The sequence below is a fragment of the Helianthus annuus genome, chromosome 10, assembly GCF_002127325.2.
Source record: "Helianthus annuus cultivar XRQ/B chromosome 10, HanXRQr2.0-SUNRISE, whole genome shotgun sequence".
NCBI lineage: Eukaryota > Viridiplantae > Streptophyta > Magnoliopsida > Asterales > Asteraceae > Helianthus > Helianthus annuus.
The window spans coordinates 43,261,842-43,284,475 of NC_035442.2; the positions used below are offsets into that span (position 1 = coordinate 43,261,842).

A 22,634-nucleotide genomic window follows, 5' to 3' on the forward strand; every position below is an offset into this window, starting at 1 on the left:
GGTCACTGATACCGACATTAAATGATTGTCCAAAGAGCTCGCTGTTCTCGGTCATCATCAGAATTTTCCCCTGCAGGTAGAAGCACATAATCCAGCCTTTGTTTCCGTTCAGGTGAAACCTCATAATGATTTCGGCTTTAGGATGATCCAAAGGAACTTGGATCATCTGCAACACCGGGAGAGTTCTCTTAACATTTTCAGAAACTCTCAACATTTCTTGGTCATTAAAAAGCTGTTAGATGATGTTACCGATTTGCCGTGTGAGCGAATAGTCAGGTGGGCAACATAGGTCAACAACATATCATCCATCATGTAGACCATTTTGAAGACTGTATAAAACAAATTATTGCAGTGAGAGAGAGTTGAGGCAAATATGAAAAGATAGAGTATTGTGTAATTAAAATAACATGACCTAAAAACCTACTATCTTAAAAAAGGGAACAGTTTTAGGGTTTGGTGACTAAAAATTGATGATTAAGAAAAAAAAATGTAGTCTTTTAACAAAAAAACTCAAAAAAAAAACCCCTCAAACTTCATTCATTTTCTGCTTAAAACATAAATGTAGGGAGAGAGGGTGCGTGTGTATGTGTCTGAGAGTGAATGTAACTATAAATAGATTCAAATACAAAAAAAAAAAAAAAAAAAAAAAAAAACAAACAAACAGTGATCAAGAAACAACTAGCCTTTTACAGCACCATCCTTCATATCTCCCACATACCGGGAAAGTTGGTTGATCTAAAATTTCTTCAAAGAATCCCCTGGTGTGTATTTTTCGTAATGGTTTTGCTAGTTGTAGTTTATTAGGACAAAATACAAATATTTCCAATCTTATAATATAACAGGGGAAAAGGTGAAAGGCCCACCACATTCAACCTAGAAGCCCATTAGGACAAACCGAACTTTTTCAAATGTTTTCAAAGGATAGTCAAATGAATTAGGAGCAAAGGGCACTAGTACATAGAGGTGCACAAATCGGATCCGGATAAGTCAACTCTCGGTCAAAACCGGTTTCAAAAAAATCCGCCACAAATAACTTTTCCAACGACCTTATCATTGGAAAAGCCTCTTTCGGAAACGTGTACAAAGCGAGGATAAACATAACCACTGTTGTTGTTAAACAAAGGAGTTTCAACTCGAAGCAGGGTTTCAACGAATTTTGGACAGAGTTAAATCTACTGTCTCAGTGCTGACACTCTCATCTCATTCATCTAATTGGCTATTGCTTTGAGCAAGATGCCAATGAAATGATTCTAGTTTACGAGTACATGCCTGATGGAACACTTGCTGATCATCTTTACAAAAAGAATGAGAAATCTGTTTTGTTGAGTTGGGAACAACGGCTGAATATATGCATAGGTGTTGCCCACGGATTGTAGTACCTTCACACTGGCAACAATCAAACAGTTGTTCACCGCGATTTAAAATGCTCCAATATTTTATTGGACGCGGATTGGAAACCGAGATTATCGGATTTTGGTTTGTGCAAAAAGCGTAGCTGCAATCAGTCAGTCTGATACTCCAGACATTGCTAGCGTAAAAGGCACGCGAGGGTATATGGATCCTCACTATCGCGAGACACGTGGATTATCACCCAAGACTGATGGGTATGCGCTCGGTGTAGTGTTGCTCGAAGTGCTCGGTGGTAGGCGGCAATTTGATCCTGATGCGCCCGATGGACAAAAGCGGTTAGTGTTGAGGGCTGAGAAATGTATCAGAGAAAGAGCTCCAAACTCGATTGTCGACCTAGGTCTACGGGGGAGCTTGGCTAATGATGGTTAACGTATTTTTCTGGATATTACTTTCAGATGCTTGAAAGATCGACCTTGGAAAAGGCCTACTTTGGCAGAAGTGGTGTGGAGGCTTGAAAGTGCTTTGACAAAACAATATACCACCTATTCGTCTTCTTCCTCCGTGGATGATGATATCTTTAAACACTTTAATCAAGGTGCGTAATGGCACTAATCTGTTGTATATGTCTGGTTTTGGTTCTTTAGGATTTGTTGTTGTTATAGGCATGGTTGCTTATTATGTTTGTTAAAGATTTGAGTCATTTTCTTATATGAGTTTGTTTGTATTGTTCTATAAGTGGCCTATTCAAGCAATTCTGCAAGCTCAGATGTAGACCCATCCAGGTAAAATCTGGAATTCAGTTATTATTCTTTATTTTTCTCTACATTTCTCCTGAAGTCCAAGATTTCGATGATTTTTCAGGTATACAGTTGAGACGGGGTCAACCAAAAGTGATACCATCAAACAGGCATGTCTTTCCTACCCATATTACAAACTGTTAGTTAAGAATGATAAGCTAATATATAGAGCTCAAGTATATTCAAAGAAATGATTCTGTACAGGATACTGGCTCAAAGTCGAAGAGCGGCACAATTATTAGTAGACATAATGAGCTGAAATCATCTTCTGGAAACAATGCTTTAGAAGTACCTGCAGACCTGCAAAGACCTCAGGTCAAACCTAATGCCTCCATTCCTATGTCTGATGACAAGGATGATGAATATGAGAAAATGTGTAAGAGAGCGAACCCACTCAGGTAGAGACGTTCTTCTCCTTTTGTTTACGAAAGACGGTTGCTTCCGTTAAAGTTATGCATCCTTTAGATTTCTAAGTATCTACAACTGTCTTTGCCAGTGTTGATGTCGATAATGTATCTTGCGAGAATGCTACGGTCATACAGGTATGTGTTGGTGACTACTTTTCATGTCTTGTACGCGTAAGATGTTTGTGGTGATCAAATTTTTGTTCATGTTGAGTCATGGCCTGTCACCCTTGAATATAGGGGTATTGTGGTTCGTTTTGACAGATTTTAGGTCAAACCAATAGTCATAGTTGAAACAAAAAGGTTTGACTTCACGGTTTGGGCTTATTGAACACCTTTCAATTTATGTGACACAAAAGATCTTGAAAAATGCTAGTGAATAATAACACCTTCAAAAGGATATAATATATAAATGTGTTAATAGGTAAATATAGTGTGAAAACATGGCAGAGTGAGAACAAATTAACATTGGGAATGTCAAAGAAAAACTAAAGGCAAAGCAGCTTTATAATTATCCAACACATGTAATCTCAGGTGTAAGTAGGCAAAGGTTGCTTATATGAATTGATAGGGATGTTAGCCAAAAGAACAAATCAACACATCCGATGACATGTTTCCATGTTTACATCACTTAATGTGGTATATATACTAGCGGTCCGGTTTTGATTTTTTTAATCAACCGTCTGAAATATCTTTTAAGAACCTACCGCGAAACCAAAGGGATGCCTGGTTCGGGTGGTATCACAGTTTGAACCTGATCTCAAACACCCGTGATGCATTCACTCTGGGTCACAGATTCATCTTAACTTGTTTTTGTACCAACCTTTGCTAGTTTCAAGAATCCAAAACCATTGCAAACCGAGCTGCATGGATCTAAGTTTCTCCACACCATCTGCTGGTTATTTTGTAACTTTTGGTACACCCTTTGCAGGTTATTGATAGTAACCCTAACACTAACAGACAAGAAGTACTACTAGAAGCTGTCCAGATTTTGACTGATAATGATTTTATCTTTACTAGAGTTACATTTGCTTCAGATGGATTGTGGTCCATGAATGGTATAACATATTCTCTTATCTTTTTTCAGCATGTTATTTGTTGAGCTTTTTGGTCCACATAAGGTGAAAAATAGATATTTTTTTCTTTAAACTGTTTAATTTGATGGAAATTATGTTTGAAAAACGTTTATGTAGATGGATCGAAAAGCTTTCTCTTGTGTGTGCCTAATAGTATGTCAAAACTTATTTTAGCTCAACAGAGTATATTCATTATTGGAGATGTGTGATGGTAATTTTGACAGTTTTCTATGTTACTGATCTGGAAGGGAACAAAGTAGAAGATGAAAAACGTTTGGATCACATTCAGAAGGTAATATTTATATTTTGTTCAACCATTTGACTCGTAAGGAGATTCCATCCCAAATGTCCTGTGTTTGCCTTGTGATGGTCTTGAATCGGTCTCAGGTTCTTGGCTCTGGTACTAGCCTTACCAACTCAACAAAGTCTGATGGGTGGCCGGTAATCGAGTTAATAGGAAGTGATAGACCTGGACTAATTACAGACATGTGCACTGTTTTATTAGAATTAAGGTGTAAATGTTGTGAATGCCAGCATATGGGCTCACAACACAAGGGCTGCATTTATAATTCTATTAACCGATGAAGAATCAGGGGCAGCTATTACCGACCCCACCACCAGACTCAGTAATATAAAAGAAAGGCTTTGCAATGTGCTTACAGTAACTAGTAGCGATGATAAAAGAGCCAATATTGTGATCACTAATGGTGTTATCCACACTGAACGCCGGATGCATCAGATGATGTTTGCAGATAGTGACTACGGGAGAGGTAGCAGTTATTTAGACAAATCACAAATGACTGATGTGAATGTTGAAAATTGATATGACAAAGATTGTTCAGTGGTAACCATTCAATGCCCGGATACGCCTAGACTGCTGTTTGACATCATTTGCACTTTAACAGACATGGGTTACGTTGTTCGTCATGGGCATGCAAAGGCTGAAAGTACAGAAGCTTTCCAGGTTTGTTAACTTTTCATGGGTTTTTCACTTTTTACGTTATTTATCTGTATTATGATGGCTGTTCTAGAAAAATATGTTATAATGTGCGTTCATAATGTGTTCTTATGTTTAAAGATGGTTCAGTTGTGATGTCAGACATGGAGAGGCAAAGATTGATACAATGTATTAAAGCAGCCATTGAAAGAAGAGTATCCGAGGTAAGACATCATCTTGAAGAACCTAGGTCCCAGTAATGAAATACAAATAAAAAGAAATAAATATATATGTGTGCGTACATTCACTATATCTGAAGATTGAACAATACGCTTAGGATGAGTAGGTGTACATGTGTCGCATGGTTAGCACACTATTGGTTCCGAAATGAAGGCCCTTGAGAGAGAGAGAGAGAGAGAGAGAGAGAGAGAGATGTGTGTGTGTATTGGTAATACATATCCGAATAATGATTTTGCATCTACTAATGGCTGTAACCGAGACTAATTGTTACATGTTTATGTAGGGTCCAAAGATCGAGGTATGCACAACGTACAGAATCGGGCTTTTAGCTGACATCACTCGTATTTTTTGTGAGAATAACCTTAGGGTAACAAGAGCTCAGCTGAGGTGGAAACACAAGGTGACAACACTGTAAATACATTCCATGTTCGTGATGCCTCGGGGTATCCGATAGACTCCAAGATTGTTCATTCTATTAGAAAAGAAATAGAACAGACAATTCTTAAAGTGGAAGACAGCCCTAAATAATATCCCTGCTCATACCTCAAAATTTAGACTTGAATGAAACCTACTCATGTTTACATTACAGTCTCGTTTTCTGTTTACTTTTTCTTCCTTGCAATTTTGAAGTGAGAAGCCATATATGCAACTTTACTTAAGAAACATCTGTGGTTTGGAAAAGACAGTTTTAGGTGTAATGAATTTATTACTTTTACCATTTTATAAGTTTCAACTATTTTAGACATCCATAATAGTGATATAGTTTATTTATTGTTTCGTTTTTCAAGTATGCATTAATTAGAGGTGGCAAAATGATAAGGTTAGGTCGGGTCAAACTGGGTTTGGCATGAGATGAGTAGTTTTGAAAAAAGGTCGAACGGGCCTGGGTCGATTTTGTCAGGTCAGTTTTCTTAAAAAGTTGAAAACTCATTTTGGCCTCACTTCCTCTCCCCCGGAAACCTCTGTCCTTATTTTGGTGGTTGTTGCAGCAACATATAATTGGTGGGTGCTCTTGATGGCATGTTTACCCTACAATGGAAACATTCAACAACCCATTAAGTCACCTACCTGGACCCAATTTGACCCGCTCTAGTCAAGATTTTGCTACCGCCTTGACTCGTTCTTGTAAAGGTTTGTGAATATTATTGACTGATGTGTAAAAACCAAGATGTACATGAGATTATATAGACAAATTACACAAAGGAAATAAGCAAAAATAAAGGCTAATCCTACGGGTCTAGCTAAAGTAAAGGATGACCACTATTACAAATATACATTCTAAATATAAGTGAGGCTGAATTTATGCAGTGAAGATTGTGATTCTGTAATATTCTTTATACGCCCCCGCAAGACGGAGGATCCGTCGGATACTCCGATCTTGGAACGATTGCGAAGGAAAGGGGCACGTTATAAAGGTTTGGTGAGCATGTCCGCAAGTTGATCTTGTGAGCTGATGTGTAGGACTCGTAATTTACTAGCTGATACTTGTTCCCGGACAAAATGATAGTCGAGTACAATATGCTTCATTCGCGAGTGGTAAACCGGATTGGCACAAAGGTATGTTGCGCCTGGATTGTCACAAAATAATGTCGCCGTGTGAGTCATAGGAATGCCCAGTTCATGTAATAAATTTTTGGTCCATATGAGTTCAGCAGAGGCATTTGCTAAGGCCTTGTACTCGGCCTCTGTAGATGAACGCGAAACCGATTTTTGACGAGTGGACTTCCATGAAATAATGTGTGTACCAAGATAAAGTATATATGCAATGGTTGACCGATCGGCGTCATTTACCCCCCCCCCCCCCCCCCAATCTGAATCTGAAAAGGCCGAGAGAGTGAGAGAGGAATTACGATTTAGAAAGAGGCCATGATGAATTGTGCATTTAAGGTACCGAAGAACTCGTTTAAGAGCTTGCCAATGGTTTTGACGTGGATTGTGCATGAATTGTGACAACTTGTTAATGGCATATGAAATGTCTGGACGAGTAAACGCTAGGTATTAAAGAGACCCAACGAGTTTTCGGTAAGGAGTGACATCTACCGAAGGAGAGGAGTCACTAGAAGATAAGGGTTCGGTGGCGCTAAGAGGTGTTATGACATCCTTTGCGCCATCCATCTGAAACTATTGTAGAATATCATGAATGTAACGATGTTGTGACAAAAAGAGACCCGTTGGCGTAGGGATAACTTCAACTCCTAGGAAATGATGAAGCATACCGAGATCTTTGATGGAGAATTTTTCACTTAATGCTTTGATAAAGCGATCAAGAAAGTGTAAATCATTTCCCGTAAGGATGATATCGTCTACATAACCATGAAATAACAAGTGACATTTAATTGTTGGTAGACGAAAAGAGAAGCACCAGCTAATTTGTGAAACCCAAAGCGAAGAAGAATATTTGTTAGCTCAATGTACCAAGCTCGTGGAGCTTGTTTTAAACCATATAATGCCTTTTTGAGTTTGCAAATACGATTAGGAAATTGTGGATTTTCGTAGCCTAGTGGTTGAGTCAAAAACACGTCTTCATGTAGGGTTCCATGAAGAAAGGCATTGTTAAAGTCAAGTTGACGTAACGACCAATTTTTCGAGAGAGCAACTGAGAGAACGGTGTGAATTGTGATGGGTTTTGTGACGGGACTGAATGTATCAAAGTAGTATTTCCCAAAGCCCTTTGCCACAAGATGGGCTTTATATTTATCTATCGAGCCATCGGGATTACGGTTGATTCTAAAGACCCATTTACAACCAATTGGTGTATGGGAGTTGGCAGGTACAAGCTAAGGATAAAACGACTGCTAGATGAACGATGTAAAAGAACATGAAGATTTATACGAGGAAAAGCCCTTGATCACTAGTAGATTGCCGGCATAAAAACCTCGGATAGTGAAAACTATCTCTATCAACTATATTGCACAATAAAAATGATTACAACTTCAGATGTTGATCAATTGTGGTACAATTGAATGCTAAGTGTGTTGTGAGAGCTCTGATATGCAATGTATGCGAGAGAGAGAGAGAGAGAGAGAGAGAGAGAGTGTGTGTGTGTAATCGTAATTTTAATTGTATAAACTAACACTTGATCAACCCCTTTTGAATAAGCCTAACAACTAGGTCCGAAGTTCTTGGAAGACCACGTTCAAGCCCCCATGACTATTTGTGGAAGTAGCACGTGCAGCGTCTTGAACGAATTATGCCAGAGATACCAGCTGAGACTCAGTCAACTCCGTTATTAACCTGCACATGATCATTAGAAAACATCGAGAACAATTGTTAGAAATTATAAGTAATGATAAGGATCCTTGATCCTTTGAGTCCCTGCATCATCCGCTAAGGATAACTGATCCACGCAACACTTCAGGATATATGGATATATGATCCACAGTTATTAAAACCTATGTCCTAACAATATACATAATAAAGTTCTATATCATTTGTTTACAAGTATAAACCATACGGAAAATATACAAGCATAAAATCATAACCAATTAACATAGAATCCTATACTTTGTGTTTATTAATTATATACAAGCATAAAATCATAACCAATTAGCATGATATTTTTGCTAAAGTATTATTTGACTCTGGTGCAAACCAAAGTTTTATAAATACTTCGTTTTGCAAACTTCTAAATCAATCATTAACTAAACTACCACAAGAATGTCTAGTAGAGACAGCAAATGGAGAAACCGTTAGGATTTCTGAAATCTTGCAGGGAGCAAGAATAGAAATTTTTAATCAAAAATTTATTGCAAACCTTTACCCAATGAATCTAGCCGGATTTGATATCGTGTTAGGAATGGATTGGTTAATAGCCAATAAAGCCAATATTTTATGTGATCAAAAGTCAATTCAAGTAAATTCACCAAGAGGTGAAAAGATCATAATTAAAGGAGATAAACCATCTAAATCCACAAAATTCATCTCTGTGATGAAAACTGCAAGTTATATAAGAAAATGATCTATAGTGTATTTGATTTTTATAATCACTAACACTAAAGGAAAAGAACTAAAAGACATTCCAGTAGTGTCCCAGTTTTCAGAAGTATTTCCAGAAGAATTGCCAGGACTACCGCCAGACAGAGAAGTTGAATTCAGAATCCACCTACTACCGGGAACGACACCGATTGCCAAAGCACCTTACTGTTTAGCACCCGCCGAAATGCAGGAACTGAAGAAACAGTTAGACGAATTGTTGGAGAAAGGATTTATACAGCCAAGCTCATCGCCATGGGGAGCACCGATTTTGTTTGTCAAAAAGAAGGACGGATTAATGCGTATGTGCATTGACTACCATGAATTGAACAAGGTCACGATTAAGAACCGGTATCCATTACCAAGAATCGATGATCTGTTTGATCAACTACAAGGAGCTCGATTTGTCTCTAAGATCGATTTAAGATCAGGATATCATCAATTAAAGGTATAGGAAGAGGACATTCCTAAGATTGCATTCAGAACAAGGTATGGCCATTATGAATTTACTGTCATGCCATTTGGTTTAACCAATGCCCCAGCTGCATTTATGGACATGATGAATCGAATATGTAAGCCATATTTGGATAAATTCATAATTGTCTTTATAGATGATATTCTAATTTACTCTAAGAATAAAGAGGAACATGCAAAGCATTTGCACTTACTTTTAAGTCTATTAAGAAAGGAAAAGCTTTACGTTAAGTTTTCCAAGTGCGAGTTTTGGTTAGAACAGGTACAATTTCTTGGACACTTAGTCGATCATGAAGGAATTCATGTGGATCCAACAAAGGTCGAAGCAATTACCAAATGGAAAACTCCTGAATCACCAACCGAGGTTAGAAGTTTCTTAGGATTGGCCGGTTATTATAGAACATTTATTCGAGATTTTTCTAGAATAGCCATTCCTTTAACCAAGTTAACCTGTAAATCCATTAAGTTTGAATGGGGACCAAAACAAGAAGAAACCTTTAGAATTCTTAAGTAAAGATTAACCCATGCACCCATACTAGCGATACCAGAAGGAACTGAAGACTTTGTAGTCTATTGTGACGCTTCTAAGTTAGGTTATGGATGTGTATTAATGCAACGTCAAAAAGTGATAGCTTACGCATCTAGACAGCTTAAGAATCATGAAGAGAATTATTCAACCCATGATCTAGAACTAGGAGCTATAATTTTTGCCCTTAAGATTTGGAGACATTATCTTTATGGTAGTAAGTTTACCATATTCACAGATCATAAGAGTTTAAGGTATGTTTTTGGGCAAAAAGAGTTGAATATGAGACAAAGACGTTGGATGGAATTGCTTAGTGATTACGATTGTGATATTCAATATCATGAAGGAAAGGCAAATGTAGCGGCAGACGCTTTAAGTCGAAAATATCATGAAAAGCCAAAAAGGGTACGTTCTCTTAAATTAAATCTACAAGTAGATTTAAATGATCAAATAAGAGAAGCACAAGAATCAGTAATCAAGGATGATACTGAAAAATTAAAAAGAACGATTAAAGAATTAGAACAAGGAACAGATGGAATTTGAAGATTCCATAAAGATAGAATGTGGATACCTAAATTAGGAAACCTACGTCACCGTATATTAGAAGAAGCCCATAAATCTAAATATACGATGCATCCAGGCAGTGACAAGATGTACCAGGATTTAAAGAAAAATTTCTGGTGGATAGGATATAGCAGCATATGTTTCTAAATGTTTAACTTGTTCTCAAGTCAAAGCCGAACATCATAAACCCTCAGGTTTGTTGCAACAGCTAGAAATGCCGGTTTGGAAATGGGAATTGATAACTATGGATTTTGTTACCAAGTTACCCAAAACAAGAAAAGGTAATGATACAATCTGGGTGATTGTAGATAGGCTAACCAAGTCAGCTCATTTCTTACCAATTAAGGAAACTTTTAGCATGGAACAATTAGCCAAATTGTATGTAAATGAAATTGTTTCATTACATGGAATACCTTTATCAATTGTTTCTGATAGGGATAGTCGTTTTACCTCTCATTTTTTGGCAAGTTTCCAAAAAGCAATGGGAACCAAGCTGAATCTAAGCACAGCCTACCATCCTCAAACAGACGGACAAAGCGAAAAGACAATCCAGACAATGGAAGACATGCTTAGAGCTTGTGTAATTGATTTCGGAGGTAATTGGGATGATCACTTACCTTTAATAGAATTTTCTTATAATAACAGTTATCACACAAGTATCAATGCTGCACCATTCGAAGAACTTTACGGATGAAAGTGCAGAACCCCAGTCTGTTGGGCAGAAATTGGGGAAAATCAACTATCTGGACCTGAAATAGTACAAGAAACAACCGATAAGATCATTCAAGTCAAAGAACGACTAAAAGCGGCACGTGATCGACAAAAGAGTTACGCTGATAACAGACGCATGACATTAGAATTCCAGATAGGTGATAAGGTATTGTTAAAAGTCTCTCCTTGGAAAGGAGTGGTAAGATTCATCAAACGAGGGAAGCTAAGTCCCGGGTATGTTGGACCTTTTGAGATTATTAGAAGAATAGGACCTGTAGCCTATCAGCTACAACTGCCAGAGGAAATGGCAGAAATACATGATGTATTTCATGTATCTAATCTCAAGAAATGCCTAGCTGATGAATCACTCGTAATACCTCTTAAGGATATAGAGGTAAATGAACAACTCAAGTTTGTAGAGAGGTCTCTACAGATTGAAGACAGGAAGGTTAAGAATCTCAAGCATAAAAGATTAGTTCTAGTCAAAGTAAAGTGGGACTCCAAAAGAGGACCTGAATATACATGGGAGCTTGAATCAGAAATGCAAAGGAAATATCCACATTTGTTCCAGTAGATCTCGAGGACGAGCTCTAAAATAAGGTGGGGAGGATGTAACAATCCTAACTAAACTGACACCCTCAATTATTTTCCCGACACTCTAATATATTTTAAAATATCCCAATATGTCCCAAAATATACCCGTATGTGAAAACCGAGCCCGAAATACAATATAACATTAAAAATAAATTAAAAACAAGAAATATTAAGTTGAGGCAGGCCGCGTAGAACCCACCTCAACTCCTACGCAAGCGGTATAAAGGTCAAGACCTGATTTCGTTGATTTATAAGTTTAGGCGGGCCGCGTAAGACCCCCATTAAGTTAACGCGGGCCGCGAGGGTCCCAAAATCCGGCACGACCCTGGGCCGCCACGTGGCCCAACACCCGGAAAAGCTAGTTGATGACCCAGCTAAGCTACGCAGTTGACCGGAGTCAACGCGGGCCGCGTAGGCCCTATTTGTGTGTTACGCGGGCCGCGAGGGAACCAGGATCAGCAACTATATAAAGGAGCCATCGAGTTCAACCAGAAATCGTTCAAAATTCATTTCTCAATCTCAATTTCTGAATAGTAGAAATTATACTCAGGTCTAATACCCCCCCTAAAGAGCGAGGTTCTGCTACGATGTAAGTATCATAACCCTTGGAGATGTATTAGATACTCTGCCCGATTGATCTAGGGTTCCGTAAAGGCTGTCGTGGTTCTGCCCGACGTAGTCGTTGGAATGCCATCTCGGGGAGGGTATTACTAATGTTAAAATGGGTTATTATACTAAAACACGTGCATTTGTGTAATTTATAGATTATTCCCAGGAAATCCTTACTGAAAACCCTCAGACAGCAATGTGAGTAATCCTCTTTTTGTTAAACGTTTTTACAAAACCTCACTTAATTAAATATACTAAACAGTTATTGAGTATTTGTAAGAATACAATTATCATGGGTATGTTGGGGTTTTGTATACAAAATTTGTTACCACCTGGTCAAGGAGTAACATTTCCACAAGTTGAGTACGACAGTACCACGGGTGATAATTGATATAACTTGGAAACAAATGTAATTGCGAGATCGCTCTCAATACTGTACAATGGTTTTTTATTTAAACTTGATTGAACTAGGATTCACTCACCAGTATTTCCCACTGACAAAATCTTTTTAAAACGCGTTTCAGGTAACAAAATGTGAAAGCCAAATAGAAGCCAGCTGGACTGCACTGAAGGCTTGGAAAAGTGGCAATAAAGTTACCTAAGAATAAGAGTGAATTTCAAGGATTGTCCTTTATCTTTATACCTATTTTCAGGCGCTGTCCTTTATGTTTAAAATTGATAAGTTTTGTACTTTATGTTTTAAAATCCATCATGTTTTGTCCTTTAGGTATAACCCAGTTTATTTTTTCAATTAAATGTGACTATGTGCAGGTCACATGAGGGTAGATATGTCATTTCTCTGTGAACATTTCCCTCAATATTAAATAAACCCAACCCTAGTTTACAGGCTTCCCCCTTCCCCCAAATTGAGATCACTTCCCACCCAAAACCCTAGTTCTTCACAATTGATTCCTCAATTAAAGATCAGAATCTGAGGCAGTTTTATATAAATATGCGATTAGAGTGTTGATTTGGGCAGTAGGTAGGTACCGTTCGAATACAAACCCTAGAGACCAGCGGGAAAGCGATCAAGGTAAGCCTCTTTCTCATACACTCGATCTTAATTAATTACTTGATTGATTGATAGTTGGTGTTTCAAATCTGCAGTTGATGTTTTCATATTTCGTGTAGAACTAGACAGACATAGAGAGGGTAATTTTTTTGCTTTATAAATTTTGATTTTTATGCTCTTGATTCTAGTTTTGGTAATCTGACAAATCATTTCAACACAAACTGCTATATTAAATAAAAAAGAAAAGTGAAAAACATGTTTCTTTTTTCTGAAATACAGAGATAATGCATTATGAATTATATCTTGATTGGATGAAATATTTCCTCTAAAGTTTTAATGCATTATTGTTGATTATCATTGCTATTGATTTAAAGATCCACCTGTTTGTACTTCTAATCCTGATTTTGGATTTTTGGTGCATATATTGTTCACTAAGGATGCAACATGCTTTTGCGTTTTCGGTTGAATTTGCTGTTGATGATACAAGGACACCTAATGGTTATTTGGGGAATTTGAGGCACAACACCATCTTCAATTGGGGAATCAGTTGCGCTGCGAAGAATTAGAGTTTTTGGTGGGAAGTCTATCTCAATTTGGGGGAAGTATGTAAACTATGGTTGGGTTTATTTAATATTGAGGGAAATGTTCACAGAGAGAAATGACATATCTACCCTCATGTGACCTGCACATGGTCACATTTAACTGAAAAAACAAACTGGGTTATGCCTAAAGGACAAAACGTGATGGATTTTAAAACATAAAGTACAAAACTCATCAATTTTAAACATAAAGGACAGCGCCTGAAAATAAGTATAAAGATAAAGGACAATCCTTGAAATTCACTCTAAGAATAAAATAGATGTTTTTATTAAATAAAACAGGGTGTATCCCTATAAAGATGTGTGTACTGAAAACTTGGATTTTACCCATGTGTTTAATGTTATGGAAATGTGGTATTTTACTCTGATAAAATATTTCCTAACTACGGTCCTGATGTAAATTCCGCTGCCAAATTAGACAAATAACGTGATACCACCGAAACTGGCTCGCGGCCGCCCGTTCCCGGGGATTTGGGATCGGGGGTTGCGACAAGCTTGGAGCCCTATTCTCAACCAGACATGCTTAAATAGGGTGAGAGGGGGCGGCCAACCCTCTGAATTTTTCATTCAGTATTAGAGAGTATGTAGTTTTCATATAGAAGTTTGAGTTAAATGTCATTTTAGTCCCTGTGGTTTGGGCCATTTTGTCAGTTTAGTCTAAAGTTTCATTTTTCGCATGTGGGTCCAAAAAACCATTGCCATTTTAGTCCACTGGGATAACTTCATCCATTACTTCTGTTAACGAGAAAGGCAATTCGGTTATTTTATATGGCTGAATTGCCCTTCTAGGTCACAGAATTACATATAAAATGACCAAATTATCCTTCTCGTTAATAGAAAAAATGGATGAAGTTAACCCAGTGGACTAAAATGGTAATGGTGAAACCTTTTTGGACCCACAGACGAAAAATGAAACCTTTGGACTAAACTCTCAAAATGGCCCAAACCATAGGGACTAAAATGGCATTTAACTCTAGAAATTTTTTGGTATATACGTTTTTGACCACTCGGTTTTATAAAAATTCTTAGGTTCGGTGACTGTTGCCCCTCGGGTCGGAAATCTCAAACTTGGCCACTCCAGAGCCAACTGAAGCACGTCCCCAACAATCCAAATCCAAACACTAGTCTCTTACTACTTGTTCGCCTAGAGATATCGTTAATAATGGTGTTCAGCTACTATAAATAAGTGGTGATCTAAGGGGAAAGATTCACTAAAAAGTAGATTTTGCTTAAGTAGCCTAAGAAGGATTATGATAATGACATGCAGCGCTCCTTATAAGTAAGAAGGAAGACATTTTCGTACTAAAACTGTTTTGTCCTTATAAGTAGTAGTGTGAAAATGACATGTGACAGTCCTTTTGTTTTCAAAAAAATACAAAAAAAAAATCTAATACAAAAAATATAGCATAAAAAATTCAGTACAAAAATATAGCATAAAAATCTACTACAAAAAATTTTAACACAAAAAATTCAGCACAAAAAATCTAGTACAAAAAACTCAGCACAAAAATTTTAGAAAAAAAATTAAGACAAAAAAATTAGCACAAAAATGTTGTACAAAAATCTAACACAAAAAAAATCTTATATAACACAGAAATACAACACATTTAGGTTTTTTTAGTCGTCATATTTTATATAGCAATATGGTACTCAAACTAACATAAAAAGACGTTCGATTTTGTGGTGAAATTATTATAAAAAATAATGTCGTATAAAAAAGTTATGAACGTTTAAAAAATAGGGGTGTAATATGCATATGACTTGCATGTGGAAAGTGAAAATCAATAAATAGGATTTTACCAAGATACCCTAACACTCCTTTTTTTTTCCTACATTTTCATCTTAATCATTGATTTGAAAAATAAATGGTTAAGATTCATTCTGATCCTACTTAGTCAAAATAAACTTTTTATTTGGTTATGTATTTCAAATAGTGGTGGCAAAAGTGATGGGTTGGTCAGGTTTGGGTCATGGTTAGGATGGGTTTGGATAAATATTGCTTCGACTTTTGAGATGACAGGCAAAAAATAAAACATAAAAGTTTAATGAAAAAAAATTAAAATTTAAAAAGTAAAAAAACAAATTTGAAAAAAACAAAAAAAAAATTAAAAAATTCAGAAAAAATCAGAAAAATAAAAAATAAAAACATAAAATAATTAAAAATAAGAAAAAAGTAAAAAAAATCAAAATAATCAAAATAATTAAAAAAATAAAAGTACCAAACAAATCAAAATTTCAGAAAAATGAAAAAAACTAAATTTTTTTTTTAAAAAATGTAAAAAAAATTAAGAAAATGGTAAAAAATTAAAACAAATCGAAAAATCAAAAAAATTTAAAAATCCCAAAAAAATCAAAAAATAAAAAAACTTAAAAGTTAAAAAAATATCAAAAAATAAAAAAAAAACAGAAAAAATTAGATAAAAAACTAAAAAATAAGAAAAAAATTCAAACTTTTTTATGTTTCTGATTTTTTAACATTTTTTTCATTTTTTTGGAATTTTAATTCTTTTTTTAAATTTTTTAGTTTTTTCTGATTTGTTTAAAATTTTTTGATATTTTTAATTTTCTAATTTTCTTTTTATTTTCTGAACTTTTTTTGGGATTTAGATTTTTTAAAATTTTTAGACTTATTCGATTTTTTTTAATTTTTTTATTTTTTCTGATTTTTTTAAAATTTTTTAATTTTTCTGGTTTTTTTTTTGAACTCAACGTCTACGAACACTCAAATAGAATGAAGAATCTGCCTATGATTTTCTTTTTAGAGTTACCAATTTATTACGCGTATAATACCCATCCTGACCCATGAATTATTTTAAATAGATATCATACAACTCATCCTGACCTATCATTAATTATTTCTTAATCCATCCTTACTCATCCTCATTTTTAAAATTTTAAAATGACCCAGAATAACTAAAAAAACCCCAAATGGGTTTCTATTGAGAGGCCTAATTTAAATATCATTTAATAGCTTTCTAAGTTGTGTATTATATCACTAACATATTAAAGTATTTCAAGGTATGAAATCATAATCCGATAAGAAGAACAGTAATTTTGAAAAAAAAAAAAGTATAATGTAATTTTGAAAAAAAAAAAAAAATATTTATGAAAAATAAGTTCAGTTTTTCTTTTTCTGTCTATCTCAAACAAACCAAAGATCTGTCTTTTATAGTTATGGAACCAAAACATTGCAATTCTTCGTGAAATAGTATAATGGTTGGCTATCATAGTAGTATTATAGAAATAATTCAGTGGAAACCTCATCATTAGTAACGAATGTTACTGCTCCTCGTAGTTCCTTACTACCGAAGGTTTGTTTGACACTGATGATCCAAATTAATCTTATTAAATCATTAAAGATCGTTTTCATTCAACTTTTTTTTACCAATACTACGGAAGGGAAGCAACTTCCAATGGTACTTCAAGGGGCTCATTTCCAGCCCTTTGAACTCTTAGCTATACCCTTGGAACCCACTTGCCAAGAAGGAACTGGCAGTCTATGCTTGCCCCTCTAGAACACTAGGAAGTTACTATAGTGCTGAAATCATAACGGTATTGAACAAGTGTGTACTCCACACCCCCTCTTAACTCGTGTCAATGTTTATTCTAATTTATCCTTTAGTCTTAAATAAATGAAGTTATACTAAAATGACATTGAGATTACTAAAATCACCAACAAAAATACAATACATTGAAACGACGGAAATTACAAATTACAAAATAAAAAAAAATGGTATGAAGTCATTGGTCCTTTTTAGATTTTTCGTTGTGTTGCACATGTACTAATTAATTTCAATTTTTTATATTTTAAAAATGCTAGATTTACAATCAAAAAATGTTAAAAAAATTGGTGTATTTTTTAAGTTTTTCTGGAGTTTACGAGTTCTCAAAATAAAAAAGAGTTTTCGTTTGAACCATCCCCTGTATATTTAATACTAATAAAAGAGTTCAATTAATATCACATTACATTCTCTCATAATAAAGGATTTCACGAAAATATCATGTGACAATTTATCATGTTACCTCAACCATAATAAAAATAAGTAAATTAATATAAGAACTATTATCCACCTTAATAAATAATTATAAATAAACATCGTGATGCTTAGGTTAATAAGTCTATACTATATAATAAAAGAAACCACTTTTGGGACACTTGTCATCATATTAGGACACCTCTTATAGATAATTATTATTTAAATTTAATCTTTTCTAATTAATTATAGATAACCCTCCTATTAAATATTATTTAGTTTAATATCGTATGGATAATTATTATTTAGTTTAATCTTCTTCTCATTTATAATATTATTTAGAGAAAATTATGATTTTGGCCTCTGTAGTTATATCACTTTTACCCTTTTAGCCCAAAAAATAATTTTTTAACATCTGAGCCCCTAACGTCTTCTTTTCTAACCCTTTTGGCCCCTAACACTAACCACATCCATTAAATGTTAGGGGCCAAAAGGGTTAAAAAAAAGACGTTAGGGACAAAAAGGTTAAAAAAAAGACGTTGGGGGCTTAAATGTTCAAAAATTCTTAAGAGAAAATTACGATTTTGGCCCCTGTAGTTATATCACTTTTACCCTTTTAGCCCAAAAAAAATTTTTTAACATCTGAGCACCCAACGTCTTTTTTTATAACCCTTTTGGCCCCTAACACTAACCCCATCAATTAAATGTTAGGGGCCAAAATGGTTAAAAAAAGACGTTAGGGGCAAAAAAATGTTAGAAAAAAAGACGTTAGGGGCTTATATGTTAAAAAAATCTTTTTTGGGCTAAAAGGATAAAAGTGATATAACAAGGGGCCAAAATCGTAATTTTTTTATTTGATGTATAAAATTAGATTTATTCAATTCGTACAATACATGAGGTTTTTTAAGGATATATTTTTTATTATTTAGTACAGAAAATTACATTTATTCAAACCGTATAATACGCATATTTTTAAAGATGTATTTTTTTTATTATTTGGTATATAAAATTACATTTATTCAACCCGTGTAATAAATGGGGTTTTTTAAAGATGTATTATTTTATTATTTGGTAAACAATATTACATTTATTCAACTCGTGTAATACACGTGGTTTTAAAGATATAACTTTTTTATTTTGTATATAAAATTACATTTATTCAACTTATACAATATTGTTCTTATATATATAACTTTTTATTATTTAACATATAAATTATATTTATTCAACTTGTGCAATAAAGAAGGTTTTTAAAGATATATTATTTAGTATATAACATTATTTATTCAACCCGTGTAATACACGGGGTTATAACCTAGTTATATTATATGATATAGAGATAAAAATATAAGAATTACTTTATCTCTTGAATATACCGATTTTACATACTAGAGATCAAGATTATCTTCGCCTTTATAACATACGATAAAGGATCATTATATTTTTTTAATGTGAATATCCCTTAAAATCAAAAGCCTTTTAATCGGTAGTTTATTGTTATCTATAACAAAACTATTATTTTTATTATTATTAATATATCCCATTTAATTATTTATGCATTATTATAAAAAACTTTATTTGGTAATATAACACCTCATTAAGAGTAACCACAAATATTTCTAAAACCAAATGATTTAAAATACTAATTATTGATAAAGATGATAAAGTTACAAATAAAATATCAAATCGAATTTAACTTTTAGTATAAGATTCCAATTATTGACACACGTCACTCTCTCCTTTAACCTTACAATTTTCTCTCATTTAATTTCTTGATATATTAAATTAATACTATAAAATGTTAAATTAATCTCTAATATCTATACTATATAATAAAAGAAACCAATGAATGGACACATGTCATTCATTGAAGCCATCTATTTTTATAGATAATTAATATCAATTAAAAAATAATTATAAAATTAAATTTAATATAAATTTAAATAATTTGTATAGGAGATAATATAATATTTTATAATATTTATAACTTTGTTATAGTTTCCTTCTTATCCAAAACTTTATCAAATTTTATCTTTACCCTTTCTTAGCCTTTAAGTTCAGGAAATGCAATTTTAACCACTTAACTTTTTATGAACTTTTTAAATGCCACTTTGACCCCCTCAAGAGTTTTTGCCTTGACGATATAAAATCGAGTTAGTCGGGTCACGTATAATACGTTATGATTGTACGATATAAATTCGATTTACGTTACATTTTGATCCAATCGCAATGCAACTATAGGATATATTGAGTTCAATCGGATACGTCAAAACGTGCGTTTTCATATGGTTAACACATCACATAACGCTTGGACTAATCCCTTCGATATAAATTAATATAATGTAAATGATTTATTTATTTTATTAAACTAAAGTAGTTAAGGATAGAACCTATTTCAAAAATGTTTATAAGGGGTAAACAAAAATATTAATCAATGTTTATTGGTTCTATACTTTTATTTCCGTGTTCAATTCTCAACTCAAATACGGTAATCACTATGTTTACGTGACATTTATAAGAACCATCACCGCAATCACCCCATCCATCGTATATCGAGTATATCCGTTAGTTTTTTTTTTTAAGATATTACTACACAAAATTACATTTATGCAACTCGTGTAATACATGAGGTTTTTAAAAAATATAACTTTTTTATTATGTAGTATATAAAATTAGATTTATTCAATCCATATAATACATAAGGTTTATAAAGATATAACTTTTTATTGTTTGGTATATAAAATTACTGGTGCTCAACCCGTATAACACATGAGGTTCTTAAAAATGTAACTTTTTTCATTATTTAATATATAAAATTATATTTATTCAACTCATACAATACACGAGGTTCTCAAAGATATAACTTTTTTTATTATTTAATATATAAAATTACATTTATTCAACCCGTGTAATACACGGGGTTCTAACCTAGTTATTAATATATAATATATCAAATAATATATAAATATAAATAATTGCTATACATTGTCCCGGTGTATTTAAAATTTTTTTTAGTCCTTATCCTTACTAATATAATAAATTAAATTTAAATATGTTAATAACCATATTTGAATGCACTATTTAGATAATATTATTAGATAAATATAATGTATATTACTAAATATTATCGTAAAATAAAAAAATATAATAATTAGATCTTTTTTACTAAACCATCCTTATATTAATACTAATCAGAAAAACGCAATAATTATATTATACTTTTGTAACTATGTGTTCCGGGTTATATATAAATTTGATATTATGCTATTATTACACTTTTTTGATATTTTATATGTGTAATACACGGGTTGGTAGTTTTTTAAAAGTTTTTTAAGTTCTCGTAATAAAAGAAGTTTTGGTTTGGACGATTTCGTGTGTGTCACACTCTTTCTTAATTGAAAATTCAAAGCATAGTTTGTTATCATGTTTCTTTCTAGATTTATTTGAAAAGAAAATAAAAATAAGAAATAGAAAAAATACCTATGGATAAGCGAAGCACGTTGAATGGTTTACGTCGACAACCATCTTTAACCTTAGCATCACCGGTATATCCGCTTTTACATTTACACGTGTAGTTCCCGATTGTATTAACACAAGTTCCGTAACATGGAAACTTGTCCAACTTATTACATTCATTGATTGATATCTAGAAACAAATCTTCCTATACTAATAAATAAAAATCTTTTTTGGACACGTGTCACTGGTGCTTTCTCACCTTATTTCCTATTTATCTTTCATATTAAACAATAATAATTTTAAACAAAAATATTAGATAAGAATAAATATTTAGATAAGGATAAAACTTTCTAGTGCTTTCTCACCTTATTTTTTTATTTATCTCTCATATTAAATAATAATAATAATTTTAAACAAAAATATTAGATAAGAATAAATATTTAGATAAGGATAAACATTTGTTTTTATTATGATCGTATTAAATAATAATAATAATAATAATAATAATAATAATAATAATAATAATAATAATAATAATAATAATAATAATAATAATAATAATAATAATAATTTTAAACAAAAAATTAGATAAGAATATAAACGTCTATTTTTATTACGATCATATTAAATAATAATAATAATAATAATTATAAACAAAAAATTATTTAAGAATACATATTTAATAAAGTAAAATGTTATAATAAGTAAAACATATTGTATGTGTTAACATATGACATTATATTTTATTAAACACGTGCAATATATGAGTTTTTTTAAAGATATATATTTTTATTATTTATTATATAAAATTACATTTATGCAAAATAAAAAAAAGTAAAATGTTATAATAAGTAAATAGTACATCAATGTTTATTTTTAAAAGATAAATTTTGATGACTGTTTCTATTAACATATGACATTATATTTTATTCAACAAGTGCAATATACGAGTTTTTTTTTTAAATATAAAAATAGTACATCAATGTTTATTTTTAAAAGATAAATTTTGATGATTGTTTGTATTAACATATGACATTATATTTTATTCAACAAGTGCAATATACGAGTTTTTTTTTAAATATAACTTTTTATTATTTATTATATAAAATTATATTTATACAACCCGTGACACGGGGTTTTAACCTAGTAAAATAATATATATGAATTCGTAAAATATATCGTTTATGTAAAACTTGGGGGAGAGATGATCTATTGTACCTAAGCAGCCAGGAGACAAGTATGGATTTCCTTCATAGCCTTCTTTACAACCGCATCGGTAGCCACCAGCTTCCCTTGTAGAGTCAACACAAGTGCTATTTGCTTGGCAAGCAAAATCAT

General features: G+C 33.0%; 2 protein-coding genes and 1 long non-coding RNA gene across 4 annotated transcripts; all 3 read left to right on the plus strand.

Annotated features, from left to right (window-relative positions):
- The first annotated feature begins 1,244 nt into the window (after positions 1-1,244).
- On the plus strand, positions 1,245-1,779 carry LOC118482616 (probable receptor-like protein kinase At2g39360). The gene is made up of 2 exons (XM_035978177.1): positions 1,245-1,372; positions 1,491-1,779. The coding sequence occupies exons 1-2, from the start codon at positions 1,245-1,247 to the stop codon at positions 1,777-1,779; spliced, it is 417 nt and encodes a 138-aa protein (XP_035834070.1).
- Position 1,780: 1 nt separating this feature from the next.
- On the plus strand, positions 1,781-5,549 carry LOC110885015 (ACT domain-containing protein ACR4). The gene is made up of 10 exons (XM_035978982.1): positions 1,781-1,945; positions 2,087-2,132; positions 2,212-2,257; positions 2,352-2,545; positions 2,644-2,689; positions 3,483-3,609; positions 3,852-3,919; positions 4,015-4,591; positions 4,706-4,788; positions 5,088-5,549. Exons 4-8 carry the CDS (start codon positions 2,487-2,489, stop codon positions 4,210-4,212), a joined length of 498 nt encoding a protein of 165 aa, XP_035834875.1. The 5' UTR covers positions 1,781-1,945; positions 2,087-2,132; positions 2,212-2,257; positions 2,352-2,486; the 3' UTR covers positions 4,213-4,591; positions 4,706-4,788; positions 5,088-5,549.
- Positions 5,550-13,080: 7,531 nt separating this feature from the next.
- Positions 13,081-13,942, plus strand: LOC110885013. Of its 2 annotated transcripts, XR_002561836.2 has the most exons (3): positions 13,081-13,287; positions 13,362-13,406; positions 13,703-13,942. It is a non-coding gene; the product is annotated as an uncharacterized LOC110885013 (long non-coding RNA). The 2 variants fall into 2 exon arrangements; XR_002561837.2 differs by lacking the exon at positions 13,362-13,406.
- Positions 13,943-22,634: the final 8,692 nt, after the last annotated feature.